This window comes from Pipistrellus hanaki (assembly GCF_964339955.1).
Source record: "Pipistrellus hanaki genome assembly, chromosome: 8".
Taxonomy (NCBI): domain Eukaryota; kingdom Metazoa; phylum Chordata; class Mammalia; order Chiroptera; family Vespertilionidae; genus Pipistrellus; species Pipistrellus hanaki.
In genome coordinates, this window is record NC_140510.1 from 77,590,871 (window position 1) to 77,610,734 (window position 19,864).

General features: G+C 39.8%; 1 protein-coding gene across 3 annotated transcripts in view; it reads left to right on the plus strand.

Moving 5' to 3' along the window:
* The window catches only part of ADAM23 (ADAM metallopeptidase domain 23), a 149,137-nt gene that overhangs the window by 97,014 nt on the left and 32,259 nt on the right, over positions 1–19,864 (plus strand). For all 3 annotated transcript variants that reach the window (XM_084892190.1, XM_084892189.1, XM_084892188.1), the window contains exons 11-18: positions 1,873–2,039; positions 3,496–3,580; positions 4,508–4,598; positions 6,869–6,917; positions 9,084–9,183; positions 12,852–12,923; positions 13,534–13,623; positions 14,674–14,754. In XM_084892190.1, coding sequence (XP_084748316.1) covers positions 1,873–2,039; positions 3,496–3,580; positions 4,508–4,598; positions 6,869–6,917; positions 9,084–9,183; positions 12,852–12,923; positions 13,534–13,623; positions 14,674–14,754 — 735 coding nt within the window. The remainder of the gene's footprint in view (positions 1–1,872; positions 2,040–3,495; positions 3,581–4,507; positions 4,599–6,868; positions 6,918–9,083; positions 9,184–12,851; positions 12,924–13,533; positions 13,624–14,673; positions 14,755–19,864) is intronic.

Sequence of the window (19,864 nt, forward strand, 5' to 3'; positions counted from 1 at the left end):
GTCTGGACCTCATTGTCTCCAGTGTGTAAGGAGGACAAAAATACTGGAGCAAATGAGCTACCAAGAAGAGTGTCAATTCAACCTGACAAAGGAGACTTTGTTCATAGTAATCAATTGAGCTTATTGATTTAAATATATGGCAGAAGCACTCTCATAGGCTGAGGTGGATCATGTTTGAAAGGTATAGGAAATACAAAAATAACTTTTTTAAAAGAACTCAAATTTATCTTCTTACTGTTCCCCTTAGTAGAATGCTTCAGACTTCATTTCCAGGTGACAGAATTCAGTGTGTCCCCACACAAAACTAATTTGAAACAGTAAAATACATATCTCCTTACAAAGACCTCAAACTAAAAACTTTTATATGGATAATTTTTTCTCTTATTTTGTAAATTACAGGGAATGGTAGTTAAGATTTTTCTTTGCTTTTTCCTGTTAGGTAGGCACTCCATAGATGTGAATATTATTCATTGTGTTCCAATAAATTGTTCATTAGACTAGTCATCAATTAAAGATAGCATACTATTTTGTGCATGCTAATGTTAAGTGCTATTTTGTTCAGCTGAATATATTTTTATCTGATATTTATTGTTATGTTCCCTCTTAACTAGGGGGTTGGGGAACCTTTTTATAAATTGCTGAATACTTAAAATGATACTTATTTTCTCCAAAGAACTGCCTTCTTTTCTACCCTTTAAACAGTCTAAAACCCCCAACCTTTTAAAGACTCCTAGCCTAGAAAGCTTGGTAGGCACAGCTGGATGGGCACAGAGCGTCATATGGAGTTAGGATTGAAATTCTGAAAGCCACTTTGTACCTGGTTTCCTTTAATTTCAGCTCTTGTCAGTCTTCTGAGAGGAAAATTATAAGTGAATATGGAAATGAGAATATTAAACACACCTTTCCTCCTGCCAAAGCTGTTTACTTGGCAGCATTCCTCTGTTAGTCATTTCAGCATGATTGAACCGAATCACATCTTGCAAAGTGTAATTTGTATTTTGGATTGCCATATAAGGTTCTGAAGCTGAACAATTGATTTTGAAAAGACATTACATTTCACTTGCTCCTCGCAAAAATCATTTCTGCTTCAGGTTGATTTAGGCGTGCTGCGCCTCCCGCTCCGCAGTGTGTTCAAAGGTCAGCCGTTATTTTCTTAATTAGCTTGAAAATAGGACAAAATGACAACATTCATTGAAATTGCTTAATTATGTGAATTATTTAGCAGCCGGGCCTAAAGCAGAGAAAAGAGAGCGGGAGAGACACAATGGAAATGCTGTGAGTGATGCCACCCTGTGGTGAAGGTGAAATGGTGATACAAATCTGCTCTTTCCTCTGCTGGCCTCGGAGCTGGGATTCTTTCCCAGTGCTGTTTTACTTTTCATTTCACAAAGCATCCGAGGGCAAGCCAGCCATGCGGTTGGTGTTCATCCAAGGATTTAGTGATCTGTTCCAGTCTTGCAGGAATATCTGGTCATACTACACTACCCAGGGCTGATGGACGCGGTTCCAACCTGTTACCTCCCGTGAGGGTTTGGAGGGTGTTTTTTTCTGAGCGCTGTTTGGAATTTACATCCAGGCTTCAGAATCCTGACATCCCTCCTATCTATCCTGAAGGGAGATGCCTGGCCACTCACTGTGCTGATTTCAGATGGAAATAATCTATAGCAGAGGCCAGATTGTGTGATTGTTCATTTTTATATTTTGCTCTTGGAAAATGGAAAGGAAATGAAGATGCTCTCTGATGAGCTAATTATGACCTCGTGTTCTCTTCTCCCCTTCCCTCCCATCTTCCCACCGACTCCTCTGAGTCACTGATTGTGCACGTTTGACCCAGTGTTTGTCTCCTGCACCTGTCCTGTTGTGTCCCCTCAGATTTACAAGGAGCAGCTCAATACCAGGGTTGTCCTAGTGGCTGTGGAGACCTGGACTGAGAAGGATCACATCGACATCACCACCAACCTTGTGCAGATGCTCCATGAATTCTCCAAATACCGGCAGCAGCGTATCAAACAGCACGCCGATGCTGTGCATCTCATCTCGTACGTGCCCGCCAGCTTTGGTTTGACGTTGGTCTTTATCCCTTTATTGTATGAGTTAAGTTCTATATCAACATATCAATTTTGAACTAGAGTGATGTTGAGCTCTAGCTGGTGTGTCTTGATGGATAGAACATCAGCCTGCGGACAGAAAGGTCCCAGGTTCCATTCCAGTCAGGGACACATGCCTGAGTTGTGGGCTTGATCCCCAGTAGGGGGCATCCAGGAGGCGGCCGGTCAGTAATTCTCCTCATTGATGTTTCTATCTCTCTGTCCCTCTCCCTTCCCCTCTGAAATCAATAAAATATATTAAAAGAAGAAAATAAAGTGATGTTGATTCCTCTCTCCATTAAATGAGAAGCATTGAGGTAGGCTGTCTGATGCTGGGAGGCTGGTTCGATAGTCTTAGATCTACCTTCAGAGAATATCGCTACCTTCAGACCTGCCATCCACAAGGTCACCTCCTAATTCAAGGTGGCTGCTGGTGCTCCAGCCTCCATTACAGGGCAGGAATGATGGTCCTGGAGGACTGCAGGAGGGCATGTCTTCCAGCTGAATTAGTTCATTTGAAGCAGATTCCCTGAAAGCATGCTCGCATCAGTTTCACCAAGAAATCATTTGTTTTTTTTTTTTTTAATCCTCACTCAAGGATATTTTTTCCATTGATTTTTTAGAGAGAGTGGAGGGGAGGAAGGGGAAGAGAAAGTGAGAGAAGAACAGAGACATAGATGTGAGAGAGACACATCAATTGGTTGCCTCTCACATGTGCCCCAACTGTGCCAGGGATGAACCCTTGACTGACCATCGAATCTGAGACTCTTTGGTGAGCGGGCCTAAGCTCTAACTGCTGAGGAACACAGGCCAGGGCTGCGAAATCTTACTGATATGGCCATATTGAGCTGCAAGAGAGGCTAGGAAATACAGACTTTACAAGTGAATTATTGAATGAAATTGAACTTCTATCACTAAGAAACAGAGGTACCATATTTTCTGGTGTGTAATAGGTGTTGCTCACTTACGATGAGGCTGTTTTCAGACAGTTCTCTAAGGTTCTCTCCTGGCATCAAGCCAATCAAAGTTTCCTTCCTTTCCTCTCACCTTTACTGTTTACTATCTTTTCTTCCAGTCTTTAATCAACATTTTATAATAGTCGGCAATATTTTGTATAACTACTAGATAGTCTCTATTGGAAGAAAATCAAGAGTTTGTGTCCTCAATCCTGAGCTCCTACATAATGCTTAGTAGGGGTTCAGTTAATATTTGCTCCACTGAGATTAACATAACGTAAATGTAAAGGTTTTTATGACAGCTTAAATTTCACTGTTTTTAAAATGCAGCTTTTGATTATTGTGAAGGAGGATGATGTGGGGTTATTCAATGTAGGAGAGCTTATGTGTTTTGGGAGAGCTTATGTGATGGTCACTACACTGGCTTCCTAAAACTAGTTTTCTCCCTGAAGGCGCGTGACATTCCACTATAAGAGAAGCAGCCTGAGTTACTTCGGAGGTGTCTGTTCTCGCACAAGGGGAGTTGGTGTGAATGAGGTAAAATTTGGCAGTGTTCTTAAAGTAGAGCTTTATCTTTGCATCTGATCTGATCCCTTCCCCCCTGCCCCCCTGCCCCATCCTGTGGCCCAGTTTACATCCTTCCTCTGGCCTGTTTAGAAGGATAATGACAAGAATACAGCATGAATGTTTATAATAATAAATAAGCCTTGTAAGAAAAGAGGTATTGCTTCATTTCATAACGATAGTTCTCCTATTTGTCAGGCAAGTACAAGCCAAAGAGGTTTTTTTTAGGTACTTTTTTTACGAGCTTGTTAATCCCTTACAATTATTTTTGACAATTATAATGCTCTTTTGCCCAAATTAGGTTTAACTCATTTATATAAAAGAATTTGTGATTGTATCTACTTAGCATCTCTGTTTTGTCCCTATGTAAAATTTTTTTTAAATATTTATGCCTTCTACCTACCTATCTATAGAGGTAATTGAAGCAATTATTTCTTTAATCTCAGTGTCTTCATTTACGTAAAGAAAATTCTGGTAACAGTTGGCAATAGCACCTGAAGAGCCGAACCAACTGTATCTAAACCTTCATCCATACCAGAGTATTCCAGCTTATCCTCATAACCATCCTTCCGTGGAGTCCTCTTGACACACTTCTAGGAAGTTTAATTTATTCTTGGATAGGAATTGAGTTGGGGCACAACCTTTTATGACTTGTATGTTACGATACCATGTGAGAGGAGAAGAGCATCAAGTTTGGGGAGGTGCCATGTAGTCACCGAGGCTTTCTGCTTCCCGGGCCCAGTTGCCAGGAAGGAGTGATACGGGGGCAGATGCTGCTTTCTGATGCTGTGAGGCTCTAGCTAGGGGACTGAGATGTTACACGGTGATGATGAAGTAATAATAACTAGTTTTGTGCACTCTCTCAAATGTTTCCCACACACTTTCAACTCTGAAAAACAGTATGGTCTTCCAATGGCAGTGGCACAAGTATTATCGCAGAGCCTGGCCCAAAACCTTGGAATCCAATGGGAACCTTCTAGCAGGAAGCCAAGTATGTACGCCGACCTTCTTGCTCACTTGCATGTCTGTGTAATGCATGACCAGTTAACAAATACATAGTTTTCTTTTCTAAGTCATTGTAGTCTAACTGCAGTGTATCTCCTTCCTCTAAAACAATGATAAGATGAGCAACTTAAGGTAATTCTCATTATGTTTGGGTTGTAGAAATGTCTTTTTTTTTTTTTTTTTTTAAAGTCCCTAAAAACATACTCGCTTTCTCAGAGTGTGATCAGTGTTCTCCTACTGTGGAGTGTTGGAGTGGTGACACCTCACCCTTTGGGTCCTAACCACCTGAGTATGGATACATGATGCCCCATGGAGGAGGCTCCTTCACTAGTTTAATAAGAGTACAAGTGGATCAGGAAATAGCTTAGATCTGGAGTAAAAATGAACCCAGACTCAACTCACCCCCCTACCTAACTCTAATTAAACTCTTCCACCAGTCCCAGCAAGAAACTATAAAGAAGAAGCCTCCTGGACAGGACCCTGGTCCAGGGCCTGGTGAGCATGGGGCAGGTGGTAGAGGATATACTCTAGTGGGCAGGCAGGGCTGAGAGGAGTGCAAAACAGCCATGGATCCCAGCCGATAGGAAAATGCAGCCAGTGACTGGGGGGTGTTCCTCTGGTCATTGACCAGACGAGAGGTGGATGGAAAGGCAGACCTGCGTTTCCAGTGGCAAAGTGCCGAAGGCCCACAGTAGTGTTAGGGGTCCATGAAAAATTTTAATTTCTTTAAAAACCAGAATAAAATTCAGTGTGGATTCTATTTCTCTTTATACCAACACAATAGTAAAATGTAATTTCTAATACATTTTGTGGTAGAAGGCAAATGTGCCTAGGACTCACATAATGCAATCCCATGGAAGGAAAGACCAAGGTGTTCGCTCAAATTATTCTCTTAATTTGGAATGAAATGGAATGAAATGGAAGATACCAGGCGTAAATATTCCCGGTTCCCAACCTCCCCAAAGAAGGAAAGAATGGAAATGTATTGTAACATTTACATTTTATACTTTTTGACTACTGTCAAAGAATTGTCCTTAATGCATAGTATTATGGACACTTAAAGTAAATATCTAAGAGCTTCTCGATACTCTGTGGGCATCACATTATGGATATGTTAAGCCTAGTGGCACTTATCTCCACAGACATTCATTTATCAGCATCTTGCTCAGAGTATTTGCTTTCCCAAGAAAACAGTACACACGAAAGGAGGTTCATCAGCTGGCTTAGATGCCTTAACACCAGAAAGGTGTAGGACCAAGTTTACCACCTTATTTGAAAACCCTGAAGCCAGGAAGAGGCCAGTGCTGGGGTCAGCTGAGAGGTGTTACTGAGTTGGATGATGGGATAAGGTGAAAAATAAGTGTTCATGAATGCCTGGCATAGTTCCTTCCTTCCTAAAATTCTTAATTCCTTTTTGAATTGTCTGTTTAGCCAGATAATTATTAGTTCTGAGCTTTTAATTATATATAAAAAAATTAATTTGTACGTCTTTCTTTAAAATTATGATAGAAAAGAGAATAGGAAAATATAAGTGACAAGAATCACCCGTCACAATATCAATATGTCAATCTTTGGTGTCTACGTTCATGGTTGTTATTTAATTTAAGTGATTATTTACCTGTCTATTTTAGATTGCTCTCTTTTACCAAACCTTTTAGCCTAGCATATTTCAAGTCTCTGACCGATCCTTGTTCTGACCGTAGCAAATAGGACTCTTTCACTCCCGGTATGCTCTGGGAGCAGGACGACAATGATGGCTCATTGCATTTGTGCAGTGGACAAAGCGCACAGGTTACCACATCATGGGAGGCCCAGGTACACCCTGGCTTCTAAGCAGAGAGCCACCTTCCCCATTTTAGAGATGGAAACACTGAACCCCAAGACATGCTAAGTCGCTTCCCTAGGGGACCCCTTCACCAAGGAGAGAGCGTGGACCACAACGCAGGCTCTCTGCTGTCCAGACCAGGGTACTTTTCATTAAACATTGGAACGAGGGATTTAATTGAGCTCTCCGGGTTACAATAATGAGGAGAGGCACAATTGTATTTCTTGCCCGCTGTTAGGAGGTGACCTTTCCTTCTGGAGAGAATGAAGACATATTGATTTAAAGGAAGTCGATTTTGCTCTGTGAGACGTCACTGTCTGTACCTATGAGTGGAATTAGAATTAAGAAATTATTGAAGAGCTGTGCTGCAAATGACAGATGTGACTTTCGTTGTTTCTCTTTTCTTCTGTTGCTTTGTTTCCTTGGACTAGAATGTGACTGCACGGAATCCTGGGGAGGCTGCATAATGGAGGAAACAGGGTAAATGTGCATATACGTGCTTTTGATGAATGTCTTTCACTGAAACTGCTGCATGTAATTAGATGCACAATCTCTCGGTACTGGTCTTTTAGGCTAAGCACTTAGTATAAATTCAATAATTAATTATCTGATATTTTAAAAATGAAAGGACTCATTTACTTTATATTTTAATTTTTTATTTAAAGTTGATGATAAGGGTAAGACATAGTAACTACTTCTACGTCTATTAACCCTTAAAGATAGCACAGTATTAAATGCTTCTAAGTTGAATAGAGATATTAATTTTTTAGTACACTTAGAGAATAAAAGCTGGTTGTCTACCTGAAGCAGTCAGTGAAAATCAATTTCATCATCAATTTATATCTTAAGGCACTCGCCAATAGATACGTTGCTGTAATAAAAATTGTACTATATTGTGTATATAATCAATAAATTTTTTAAAATTAAGACAGGCCGTGTCTAAATTATGTAGACTCTACGGATAGACATTTGTACATTTTCTCATCTAACTCTTCTCTGCCCCAGAGCTTCCATTGCTCCTGTGCGCCAAGGCCTGGAAACATTGCTCTCTTTCCCGGGGACCCTTCGCCCATGGGAACCTCTGTCCCAAGGCCCCCTGAGCTAGAACCTTCTCCTTATGGATGGGAGAGGTTTCTCACCCTGGTGCCTCCCCTACTTCTTGGCCCCATTCCCAACATCTGTTCCACACATCGGCCATTTCCAGTGCTACCCCCATCCCGAAGAGGCCCAGTTCCCAGAAATCTGAACTGCTTGGACAGAGTCCCTTTCTTATTCTCCCACCAGGAGTTCAGCTCAGAGGACAAGCAGGAGTGGGAGCATGAGGGTTTGCAGAGAGAGAGAGAGTCAGCCATTGAGCCTGCTGTTTTAGAACACAGCAACTGCATGGTCTCCTTGCTGTTGAACCATATTTTAGTAATATTATGGCTTGAGCAGGCTTTTTGGAGGACTGCTATAGGAAAGTAACACTGCTTATAATATTGTAGAAGTAGGTATCTAAACTCCCAATTTCAAAATGATTTTTTATTAAATTTATTGGGGTGATATTTGTTAATAAGATTACATAGGTTTCAAGTATAAATTTTTATGATATACGATCTTCATATTGCATTGTGTGCCCACCATCCAAAGTCAAATCATCTTCCATCACCCTGCATCTGATCCCCTTTAAATGAATTTTTGAAGACTACATATAGGATATGATAAAACTAAGATTAATATGTATTTTTTTCAAGTACGCATTTTTGTGCAGTTCTTGTAAGAAATCACTGTCAACAATGGCAGATTTCACCTTCTTCCATACACTGCCCTCATATATCAGGATACAGAGAATTATTGGATTACCTCCTGCCATAAGTGGCCTTTCAAATTTCAAATCAAGTACTATTACAAATATGCTCAAGAAATTAATGTGCATGATTTAGTTTAACCTTGACTGTGTATAACATTCCCCTCTGTCCTGACTGACATAGAGATAGTAATTTGATTAATCAAATTATAGAGAAGCTCATACTGTAATCCTACTAAATCATGAATGTCACCCAATAATAGTATTTGTGATTGAGAACAGGGAGGTATCTTTCACAGGAGCTTACTCTAATTCTGTTTGTATTGTGTGTATGTACACTAAAAGCATAAATGCATATACACCCAGACATACATGGTCTAACACATCCTTTTAGGGTTTTCTTGTTTACCAGAATTGTTTTTGCTAAAGCTTGCATTATATAATCACTAATAAATTGACCCTTACAACTCCCTTCTCAAAAGAAAAAAACAATCCGGTGGGTTGCTGGGGTCTGTTTATTCAGGACAGAGGCAAAAAAGTGCCTAACTTTACTGAGACAGATAAAAAAAAAAAAATGACCACATTTTAAAATTCAGACTTAACGAAGAGGTTTTGTAATGAGCTTTTCGAAAACTCTTGGAAGGCCAGGCATGACAGAGCGTGGATGCTGAGGAGGTTGCCCCGGATTATTTTTATAAACTCAGTCACACATACTTCTTCGTCGATATGAACACAAGTACTTTGTCAGAATTTGTGTGGAATCATCTGAGTCCAGAGTGAATGTTTTGTTCTAAATTTAGGGTTTTAATTTTCTTCTCCGATGACTTCTTTTTTACATAGTTGATTCTTTATTTCCTCAGGGTATCCCATTCCAGAAAATTCTCAAAGTGCAGCATTTTGGAATATAGAGACTTTTTACAGAGAGGGGGTGGAGCCTGCCTTTTCAATAGGCCAACAAAGGTTAGTAACTTAGGAAGTGTAATTCTCTCTCTCTCTCTCTCTCTCTCTCTCTCTCTCTCTCACACACACACACACACACACACACACACACACACACAAATGGAACAGTGCCAAGTATCAGATACTTGTCTTGAAAAGCAGGGTTGTTGTCAATAGGTTAATATTTAGTTACCAAAGGCTTTCTCATGTTGAAGACTGAGACCTGTTTAAGTAATTATAGTTTTACTGTTCTGAATCTGTTTTTTAGTGTTAGCTGCTGTACTCTTTCCCAACCTTCTCCCCCAAACAGTCTTTTAATGAAAATATATCTGAAATTTCATGTTAGGGTTTTTACCCTGCTGCTAAGAAATAGAGGGTTACATTAAAATACATTGCTTTAACTTATTTCTCTGACAAAAATTCTATTTGCCTTTAACATTCTCTCTAGGGCTATAACTAATATCTTCACCCTCCCCTCCCCTTCTCTCCCCCCTTTTCTTTTCCCCTTCCCTCCCCTTCCTTTCCCTTGTCCTCCCCTAGTCCTCCCCTTGTCCTCCCTTTCTCCTCTCCTCCCCTTGTCCTCCCCCGCCCCTCCCCTCCTCTCCTCTCCTCCCTATTTCCTTCCATCCAAACTATCTTTTTTTAAAAAAATATATATATTTTTGTTGATCTTCTGAGAGAGGAAGGGAGAGAAATAGAGAGACAGAAACATCGATGAGAGAGACACATTGATTGGCTGCTTCCTATACAGCCCTCTATTGGGGTCAGGTAAGGGCCCTAACTGGGAATCAAACAACAGACCTCTTGGTTCATGGGTCAGTGCTCAACCACTTAATCACACCAGCCACGCCAGCCTTCCTCCCGCCACCTCCGTCCTCCCTCCCTCCCTCCCTCCCTCCCTCCCTCCCTCCCTCCCTCCCTCCTTTCCTTCCTTCCTTCCTTCCTTCCTTCCTTCCTTCCTTCCTTCCTTCCTTCCTTCCTTCCTTCCTTCCTCTCATAGTCTATTCTTCCAGAAAAGAAACATTTCTAATATCAGAGAGCTAAAAAAATGGACCAAGTATTTATGGATCTCATTAACACATATATGTATTTATATTATACAGTCTCTTTACTTGGGAAGGTCCGCATTGTCAATTGACACTTCATTGAAGTTCATATATATACAATGTCATAATCCCTTGCCACAAATTCCTTCATTCAAAAGCTCTGAAAATTGAAAATGTTTTTTTATGAGTTTGCAGAAGACATAATAGACAGTGACACTTGTCTTAAACTGAAAATCTTTATCCCTCATAGTGTGAATATTTGTAAATCTTTTTGAGGAAATATTAATATGTTTGATTATAGGGCATCCACCAGGCTCCTCAGGGTTATTACATGGAACATGGTAAATGCATCATACTTTTCTAAAATCCAGGAAAAGCCAGAATCCTCAAATTCACTAGATATAAAGTTTTTGGTATGGGACTACAGACCTATAGTAATATGTTTAGAAGAACTTGCTCAAAAGACAAAAAGTCAAGGTCGGTGCTAATTAGCAAATGGTATAGACATTCTAACATTGCACATTTCATATTTCCTTTAAGTGAAAACAAGTCCATTGCTATACAAACTGTTTAACACTTTGCAAATTGAGAGAGTAGTGAAATCGTGTTAGCCTTTTAAAAAAAAAATCAGTACTAATGTGGGCAACTGACAGAATAATTTATTCCTATCCTTATAATTAAGTGATACTGCTATAGCCAGCGGATGGTAGTTTGATGCCTGACATTTGTATAGAATCTTAGTACGGCTGCAGAAAAAGAAATAGGAAATTTAAAGTGAACTTGCATCATTAAAACTTGGCTGCCTGCCTTTTATGACATTCATCTCAATGCAACAGAAACCTGGCAACTCCAGAGTGTACAAAATGGATGCAGTGGGTAATGATGAATTAATGTGAGCAATCGGTATTTTGAATGCAATGCACGTGGCCACTTTTACCTGCCCAGTAGCTCACCAACTAATTATAAGCATCACACGTGAGGCAACAACATCGAGTTGTTGGGAAAGGTTAAGATTTCGAGTGAGTGTGTATGAGGATCCATCACGAAATGTCTGACATTGCCTGTGAGTGGAAAGAAAATTATTCCAGTAAGCTGGAAACTAAATAAAAGTAACCATCTACCTTTAATTTTTAAAGTTAGTAAATATGAAATTGTTTTTCTTTTAAAACAGCATATTAGCATGTTTTTTTAAAAAGCCCCTTTGGATTCCAGTGAAAGAGTTTGTTATGTATCTGACTTTTTTCAAGTGTTTTCAGTCAATGAACGTATGGATGCACGTTTTATGTATTTTTACATGACCGATGTGCACCTTTTTCGTGCTGTGGGTACCTTCCCACATGTTTTCCATGTGTTGTGCCACAGTGACCTTTCTCAAGAGGAGAGTCCTAAGGTTACATGTTCTGGTCTGCCCTTCCCTATTTCATTTCCTTCTGCTTGCTGATCAAAATACTGCAGGCATTGGGACTGTTGATTTCATTCATTGGACTTGTCCACTGGGCAGTCCCACCAAGTCTGCTGGAAACCTTCCTTGTTTCTTATAATAGTTCTCCTTCCTGGAAGTGGAAGGGGAAGCAGATCTTTCTCAGGTGGACTCCGTGAAAGCCACCCCTGGCGTGAGTATGTGATGTTGGCGGGGAAGGAGTCTCTTTCTCCCTCTCCTATTCATGGCTTGGAGAATTGGGTTAGGATGTGCTAGACATGCACAGAGGAATCTTGCCCAGCCCAGGTTAAGGGAAATAGGAATGGTCCCCATAAACAATCAACTGCTTCCACAATTGGTTGCAATAGTGTGTATCTGGTGAGCAAGTTCATAGCATCAGGGGGTAGCTTATTGTAGACAGTTGACTCTTCCATTGCTCCTGGAAGGACTGAGAGATTTCTGTACATCCATGTATATGTCTGCATATGTACTTAATATGCTTCAGGCAGTATGGATTTATTTTCAATGAGAATGATGGGAGTGGATTTCTAGCCACATTTTTTTTCTAAGCTTATTTGTATTTACTTGATTGTATATATCACATTTGGCTGGACTGAAATATTTTTATCTTTTTGACAATTTGGTATCTTCTAAGCTGCCTTGAGATAAGCCAGCAAATTAGATATATGAGCCTTATTAGCAATGCACCTTAGCTCCATTAGCAAATATGAGAATTGATCCATTCTTATTGATAGCTTATCTCCATAAAAAGTAACTGGGATGATGGAGGTCACCTCTAGAGCCCACCACCATAGAATCCTCCAAGAGATATTGCCCCATTCAAACCTCTGCTGGTTTGCTCGGTTTGCAGACTGAAGGGTCCCCAGTGCCCAGGTTGTGGGGTTGATCCCCAGGAGGGGGTGTGCAGGAGGCAGCCGATCAATGATTTTCTTGCATCATTGATGTTTCTATCTCTCCCTCTCCCTTCCTCTATGAAATCAATAAAAATATATTAAAAACATAAAACATGGGTTTTATAAGTGTTATTAATAAGGGAATAGTATTTCCCAAACAGACATCATTTATAAGATGCCATTGCAACAGATCACAAAAAGAATATCACAGGATAGCTGATTGAATGGCCATATATGTGGCCTGATTGGTGTGCTGATTTTCTGTGATAAATTAAAATGTTTTTCCTTTCTCTCCCTAATGGCCCTCAGCTATTTGAGCCCACAGAATGTGGAAACGGATACGTAGAAGCTGGGGAGGAATGTGATTGTGGTTTCCATGTGGTAGGTATAAGAGTTCTTTTTTACCTTCAGCACAGCACCTACACAGAGCAAACACGAACAGCATTAGTGAGATGCCTGCAATATCACTCACTGTGGTCTCGCTGCCTTTCTTTCTGATCTTGCTCATCAATGCTTAATCCCCGCTCAGACACAGCGTCAGAATTAATCATGTCCTTGTGGCCCTGTCTGAGAAAATCTCATAGATCCTTCTAATGAAATTCCCTACCTCTTAAAAATTCATAGCTCACCGTTACCCCAGACTAGTTTTACCAAATCACAAAACAGTCTTTCTGTGTTGTGTATTATTTTTTTGTCTGTATAAAATTAGACTGAGTATTAAAAATGTAATGGAGCTAGCCAAGGGTGGGATGGCCGCTAACGAATAAGGTGACATTTTGGCAGAGAAGCCCTTTCATGGAAGAGCATGCTTTGTTGAGAAACAGGGCAGGGAGGAATCTGTCATTGTCCAAGTGATTAATTCTTTCCTGAAGTACTTGCTTACTATTGTCTGAACCCCCTCATGTGGATTATGGGTAAGTCATACGTGGAGGGCATGTTGAATGGGCCAGCGGGAGGCGTCCTGACTCACTCACCGGAGTGCTTTTTTCAGGAATGCTATGGACTGTGCTGTAAGAAGTGCTCGCTCTCCAATGGGGCCCACTGCAGCGATGGGCCCTGCTGCAACAATACCTCGTGTCTGGTGAGCTTCCTGGCAGCCTCGTCTTTCTTTGCACGGACACATGGGCCAAATATCTCAGTGTATACATTTAAAAAACGGAGTCCTTCTGAAATAAACATTCAGAGTTTTCCTGTTAAGGCAGATGAAAACCAGGCTAAATGGTTGAATGGGAGAGGGACGATCCCTGTGGTCTTTTTATTTTAGACTCTGAGCATAAAAGCTGCGTGCTCATCGTGTTACATTTGGATTTTTAAATCCCCTATCCAAAAAAAAAAAAAAAAACTAGATGAGGAAGTCATGCATGACTGTATGTCTATATGTGTGTAGACACATAGTTACTTCTACCTATAGAGACCAGTTAATTTTTAAAAAGTCATTTTAAAAAATCTTACCTTTTCTCACCTATAAAAACCTCTAATATTCCTTTTACCTATAGAATTACACAATTTGATTATTTTATTCGTTATCAATAGGTATTATACCTATAGTATTCTAGAAGGTTCCAGCTTAGTTTATACTCACCTTATGTGCCCTACCAGGTTATACGTTGCCTGCAGGTAATTCCTTAATCTTTTACTTATCCCCAATCAGACCAACCAAATGTCTTGTATACAGTAGGCAGCCACTGGTGTTACTAAAGGAAACCATTGACATTTGATTGTATATATTTAGTTAAAGCAAGATTAACATCCAGGTTCATAAAGTTAATTAGTAAACATTAGGTGGGTACATAAACCTCCAGAGAAATCTTAAATGTTTGTATTTTAGTGTTTTGTCACTCTTTGTCTGTAGCCACACCAGTGTTTCTTCTTTACATAATTGCCATTACATGGTCTTTTAAAAATAATACTCCGAGACAGTGGGTTTTGAAATCCAAACATTTACTGTCTTGGTTAATGATTCATATTTACTACAAAGAGTGAGAACTGGGCCTACAGCTATCTTGCTAATTCATACAAAGAGTTTGGTGATGGTTGTGAGAGAGTATCAGAATTACCGGTGAACATCAGAATGCTAACTCTAAGAAAGATTAATTAGTACTAGCTCCTAACATTGGTTTTCAATTTGCAGTTTCAGCCAAGAGGATACGAATGTCGAGACGCTGTGAATGGGTGTGATATCACCGAGTATTGTACTGGGGACTCTGGCCAGGTATGGCAAACTGAGGTTTAGGTAATCCATTTGACTTGTAAATGCACATTTTAAAGCTTTCCATTTGGATTACATGTGTGAATATGCTTTGGCTCCTTTGTTTTGTTTTCCAGCCTGCCTTTATTTTAGGAATCTCTTTTTCTTCCAAGTTTCCTTTTCATAATTAGTTGCCTTTATATGATTTATACCCAACAAATTGATTCTTCTTTCTTGGTCCCCACATCTAAACCACTAGTGAAGCACTAATGTACTGTTTACAAACATTTTAAAGCCACAAAACCCTTTTTTTTAAAAAAAAAAAACAAACAAAACAAAAAAAACACACACACAAAAACCCCCCAGAATTTTGGGTGGGAGCCCAAGATAGAAAGCAGGAAGCAAGCAGCACTGCTCTGGTGAAGTGGGACTGGGAGCAGGAGTCCTGCCCTCTCTGCTCTATAGCTGTCCGGTGGCATGGCTGATGTGCTTTGGCACGATCTTCTCCCATTAAAATTATTATAACATATAATTAATGCTGGCTTGTAACATTCTTTCTTTATGTAATTCGCACGCTTTAAACATTTATGTCATGTTATTTCAAGTCTTTATTTGTCACTCATATGAACATTTTTGAGCACCTACTTTTGGCAAGCTCTGCTGTAAAAGTTGGGATGTGATAGGGATCCCAATGGACAGTGCTTGTTCTTCTGGAACTAACATTCCACGGGGTGGAGAAAGGCAAACGAACGAACAAAAAGGCCAGAGGGTGATAAGAGCTAAGAGTAAGATAAGGCGATGTGCAAAAACCGATGGAGTGGGGGTTCAGGTGGAGTGGTCGGGTATATTTTCTTGGAGGAGTAGGCATTTAAGTACAAACAGCTAATCAGGAGCTTGGCAGAAAGCAGCAAGTACAGGAAGTTGGCTTCTTCAAGAAATGGAATGAAAGAGAAGAGATTTATGGGAGCATTTAGAGAGGAAGCCAGGAATCAGGATGGGTAGGAACTTGGTAAGAACTCTAGATTTTGCTGGACCTTCATATTCATTCTGACATCACTGAAAAGCCTTTTCCCATACTATGACACATTTATTACATACAAATCCTTTTTACGATTGCATGAGAGTCTGTCACGTGTATTAGTTGGTTTCTGTATCCAGTGGTGGATATTTAGATTTTTGGCAACTTTTTAGAATTAGAATTAAGCTGACAGTGAATACCTTTATGCATTTTTAAGACTGTTTTCTTGTTGGGAGTTAGTTAATTAGGGTAAGTTTCTAATAGAGTTACCTATTGCCAGGTTTTGTGCTATCCAAGGAGCTACCAATAAATAGTGTACAGATGGAGGCCAGAATATCATTTTTATAATTGAAAATGGCCAAGATAAAAGTCATAGCTTAGTGTGAGGCTAAATGGGCCTCTTTATAGATCCCAGGTTCAGGCTGCAAAACAGGTAATTGGCAAAATTGGGTCTGGAGTGGCCTCTCCCTGCAGAGCCTGGCCTTGCCTTGCATGTCATGGAGAGAGAGTATGATTTATGTGAGTGGGCAAGAGAGGATGGCAGAACTGAGCCAGAATGCCCAATTATTCCTCCCAAGTTTATCAAGCAATCAACCACTCTACCTTCTGGGAAATAGTGAATAAAGCGCAGAGAGAGGTTGGAGTTACACTGAATTTCCTTCACTGGAAGGACAGGAGGAGAGGGAAACAAAAGTTCCTAATTGACCTCTTTGGAAGTTCTCAATATACACTGAGTGGCCAGATTATTTGCATTCAGAGATCATAATAATCTGGCCACTCAGTGTATATCCTATATAATAAAAGGCTAATATGCAAATTGTCCCCTTGACCAGGAGTTGAACTAGCAGGCAGGCTGGCCAACTGCCCATGTCCCCTCCCCCTGGCCAGGCTGGCTGGACCCCACCCATGCACGAATTCACGCATATGCACAAATACACACACACACACACACACACACACACACACACACACACACACTGAGTGGCTAGAGAATTCAGAGATCATCATAATCTGGCCACTCAGTGTGTATCATGAGACTCCATCCAAGTGGACCCTTGTAAGGATATGGCACACTTGAAATGTGTTCAGGCAGGTTTTTTTTGTTTTTTTAAAAAATATATTTTATTGATTTTTTACAGAGAGGAAGGGAGAGAGAGAGAGAGCTAGAAACGTCGATGAGAGAGAAACATCGACCAGCTGCCTCTTGCACACCCCCTACTGGGGATGTGCCCGCAACCAAGGTACATGCCCTTGACCGGAATCGAACCTGGGACCTTTCAGTCCGCAGACCGACGCTCTACCACTGAGCCAAACCGGTTTAGGCCAGGCTGTTCTCTTATGATTTTTCTGTGCATCTCTTTTTCCCTCTGTATTTAATGATTTCAGAGAGGAAGGGAGAAGACAGAGAGACAGAAATATTAATGATGAGAGAGAAACATTGTTTGCTGCATTCTGCATGCCCCACCCCGAGGATCGAGGCCCAAACCCAGGCATATGCACTGACCTGGAATTGAACTGTGAATTCCTGGTTCATAGGTCAATGCTCAACCACTGAGCCAGGCTGGCCAGGCAGCATCTCTTTCTTATATTTAAATATGTAAATTAAAAAAATAAAAAAATAATAAATATGTAAAACATATTCTTTGGAATTTTATTACAGTATAGTGGCAAAATATAAGAATTGTGGACTCTGTTTCATGACAAGTAAACTGACATTCCTGAATTACTGTTCCACTGAGTTATATTTCTAGTTTTGTAGGATAATATTTTTATTCCCATCATATATTGTTCTGGGTCTGTGTTCAGCTCTTTTAGAAGTGTGTTTTTTTCCATTTCAACCTTTAACTCCTGAATTGCCATAGAATTTACCAGAAATAAGGCTTTTATAATAAGGGCTCTGTGTTCAACTGAATAGTTTATTGTCTACATTTTTTAAAATGTGATTTTTAATCTCATTTATCTAAGGTAAAAATTGTACTCTTGATTTCTCAGTATCATATTAGAATAACATTTTCTGTTAGTAGTAATTTCTTTATATGACCCAAATGAACCTGAAATAGATCATTGGCGGGAAAGGAGTTAAATGCCCTCAAATTCTTGGGCTTTGTAAGAGGCAGCGAACTTTAAATTTAATTGATATTAATAATGTTTAATAATGATTAAGAAATTGTGACCTCTGAGAATTTCTGCATCTCTGAGAATGAGTATTATTGGCAACATTATGACTTTATCTCTTTTATCTCATAGTATATTTTTGCTTAATTTTGATATTAGCATTAACTGATACCTTTGAGCTACTTTTATTTATTTATTGAGTTTAGAGAGAAAGAAGAAGAGAAAGAAAGACCAACTTATTAATTCTACTTACTTATGCATTCATTGGTTGATTCTTGTATGTGCCCTCACTGGGGATCAAGTCTTCAACCTTGCTGTATCAGAACGATGCTCCTGCCAACTGAACACCAGCCAGGGCCTGAGTTGTTTTTTAAGTTCACAATTGATAACAGAATAAACAATCCTGAGAGAACTCCTTGGCAAACAATACTGGATGACACGACAGATATGTTTTTGGAAGAAGTGGGAAATTTTTTTTTTTGTTGTTAGCACCATGAAGTATGCCATCTAAATGGGTAGTAGAAAACAATTTATTTTTAAATATATATATTTTATTGATTTTTCACAGAGAGGAAGGGAGAGGGATAGATAGCTAGAAACATCAATGAGAGAGAATCATTGACCAGCTGCCTCCTGCACACCCCCCACTGGGGATGTGCCCGCAACCAATGTACATGCCCTTGACTGGAATCGAACCTGGGACATTTCAGTCCACAGACGGATGCTCTATCCACTGAGCCAAACTGGTTTCGGCTAGAAAACAATTTAAAATAAGCCCATTTAACTGCTATCGGACTGTTGAAGTCTGCCTCAAGTGAACCCTCTCGTACAGCATAAAGGTGGGGGCTAGCATGGCCTTTGGAGACCAAACTGTACCAAAGGCGTATTACTGCACAGGCAGAGCAAAGTACACAGATTTGTGGTTCTTCTGCTTTAAATGTCTCCAGAGACCATAAAACATTCCATAATTTCCCTTGTTAAATGTTTCAACGATAAGCAACTGGCTTTTTATTAGCTTAAACTGAACATAAATTGATTGGAAATCTTCTTGCATGTAGCTATGACAGCTTATAATTAGGTGGAGTAAGGCTTTTTTTTTTTTCATTAGTAAAGAATTCTGTGAGTTCTTTCCTATTGAAACATCACAAATATGACAAATTAATTTTAGACCCTGATGTGCCTATTATGGTAGCAGCATTTCTTTTTCATTTTTGCTCAGTGTGGTTGTATTTGTCTTGAAGTAAGTGAATAATTAATGCTAGTTGATTAATACGATAATGACTGTGTTTTGAGTGGATTTGGATGAACGAAAGAGACCACAGGGATTTCTGATTTCTGTGCAGTTGGCCAAGTATGCCAGGTTTCAGGGCTGGTAATTATATCCTTTGAATAGTCACCACCAGGTTGAATGAAAAGCTGTGGTGAATAAAAGCTTATATAAGTCAGATAATCTGTAGAAAGATGTAGAATCCAACCACTTGATCTCAACGTGTTCCTTAGCAAGTTACTGCTTCTTAGCAATTCTAAATTAGTTCTGTTAGCTTTCTGTAGTGAACTTGAAAAGCAGCTTGATATATAACAGAATAGAATAACTTAATTGTATCTGTATGGCTGCTCTATTTATTTTCCCAGTCAGCCAATAATAATTGAGCATCTACTCAATAATAATTGAGCCCAGTTTTGTTCTAGGCACCGGGGGAGGCAGCAGGGAACAAAACACAAAATCCGTGTCTGCATGGAGCTCTGGTTAGGATAGGACAATAGACATACAAATAAGGAAAATACAGTAGTAGGTCCTCACCTAACGTCATCGATAGGTTCTTGGAAATGGTGATTTTAGGTGTAAGGACCAAGTTTACCAGAGTCTCATTGACAAGAACAAGACCTAAGTTCCTATGGACCTTTTCTTGTCACAGAGACATCACCCAACTTCTAAGGACCCACAACACTTCTTATATTAAACATTGAAATAAAGGTGAGCTATACAGATATTTTAAGAAG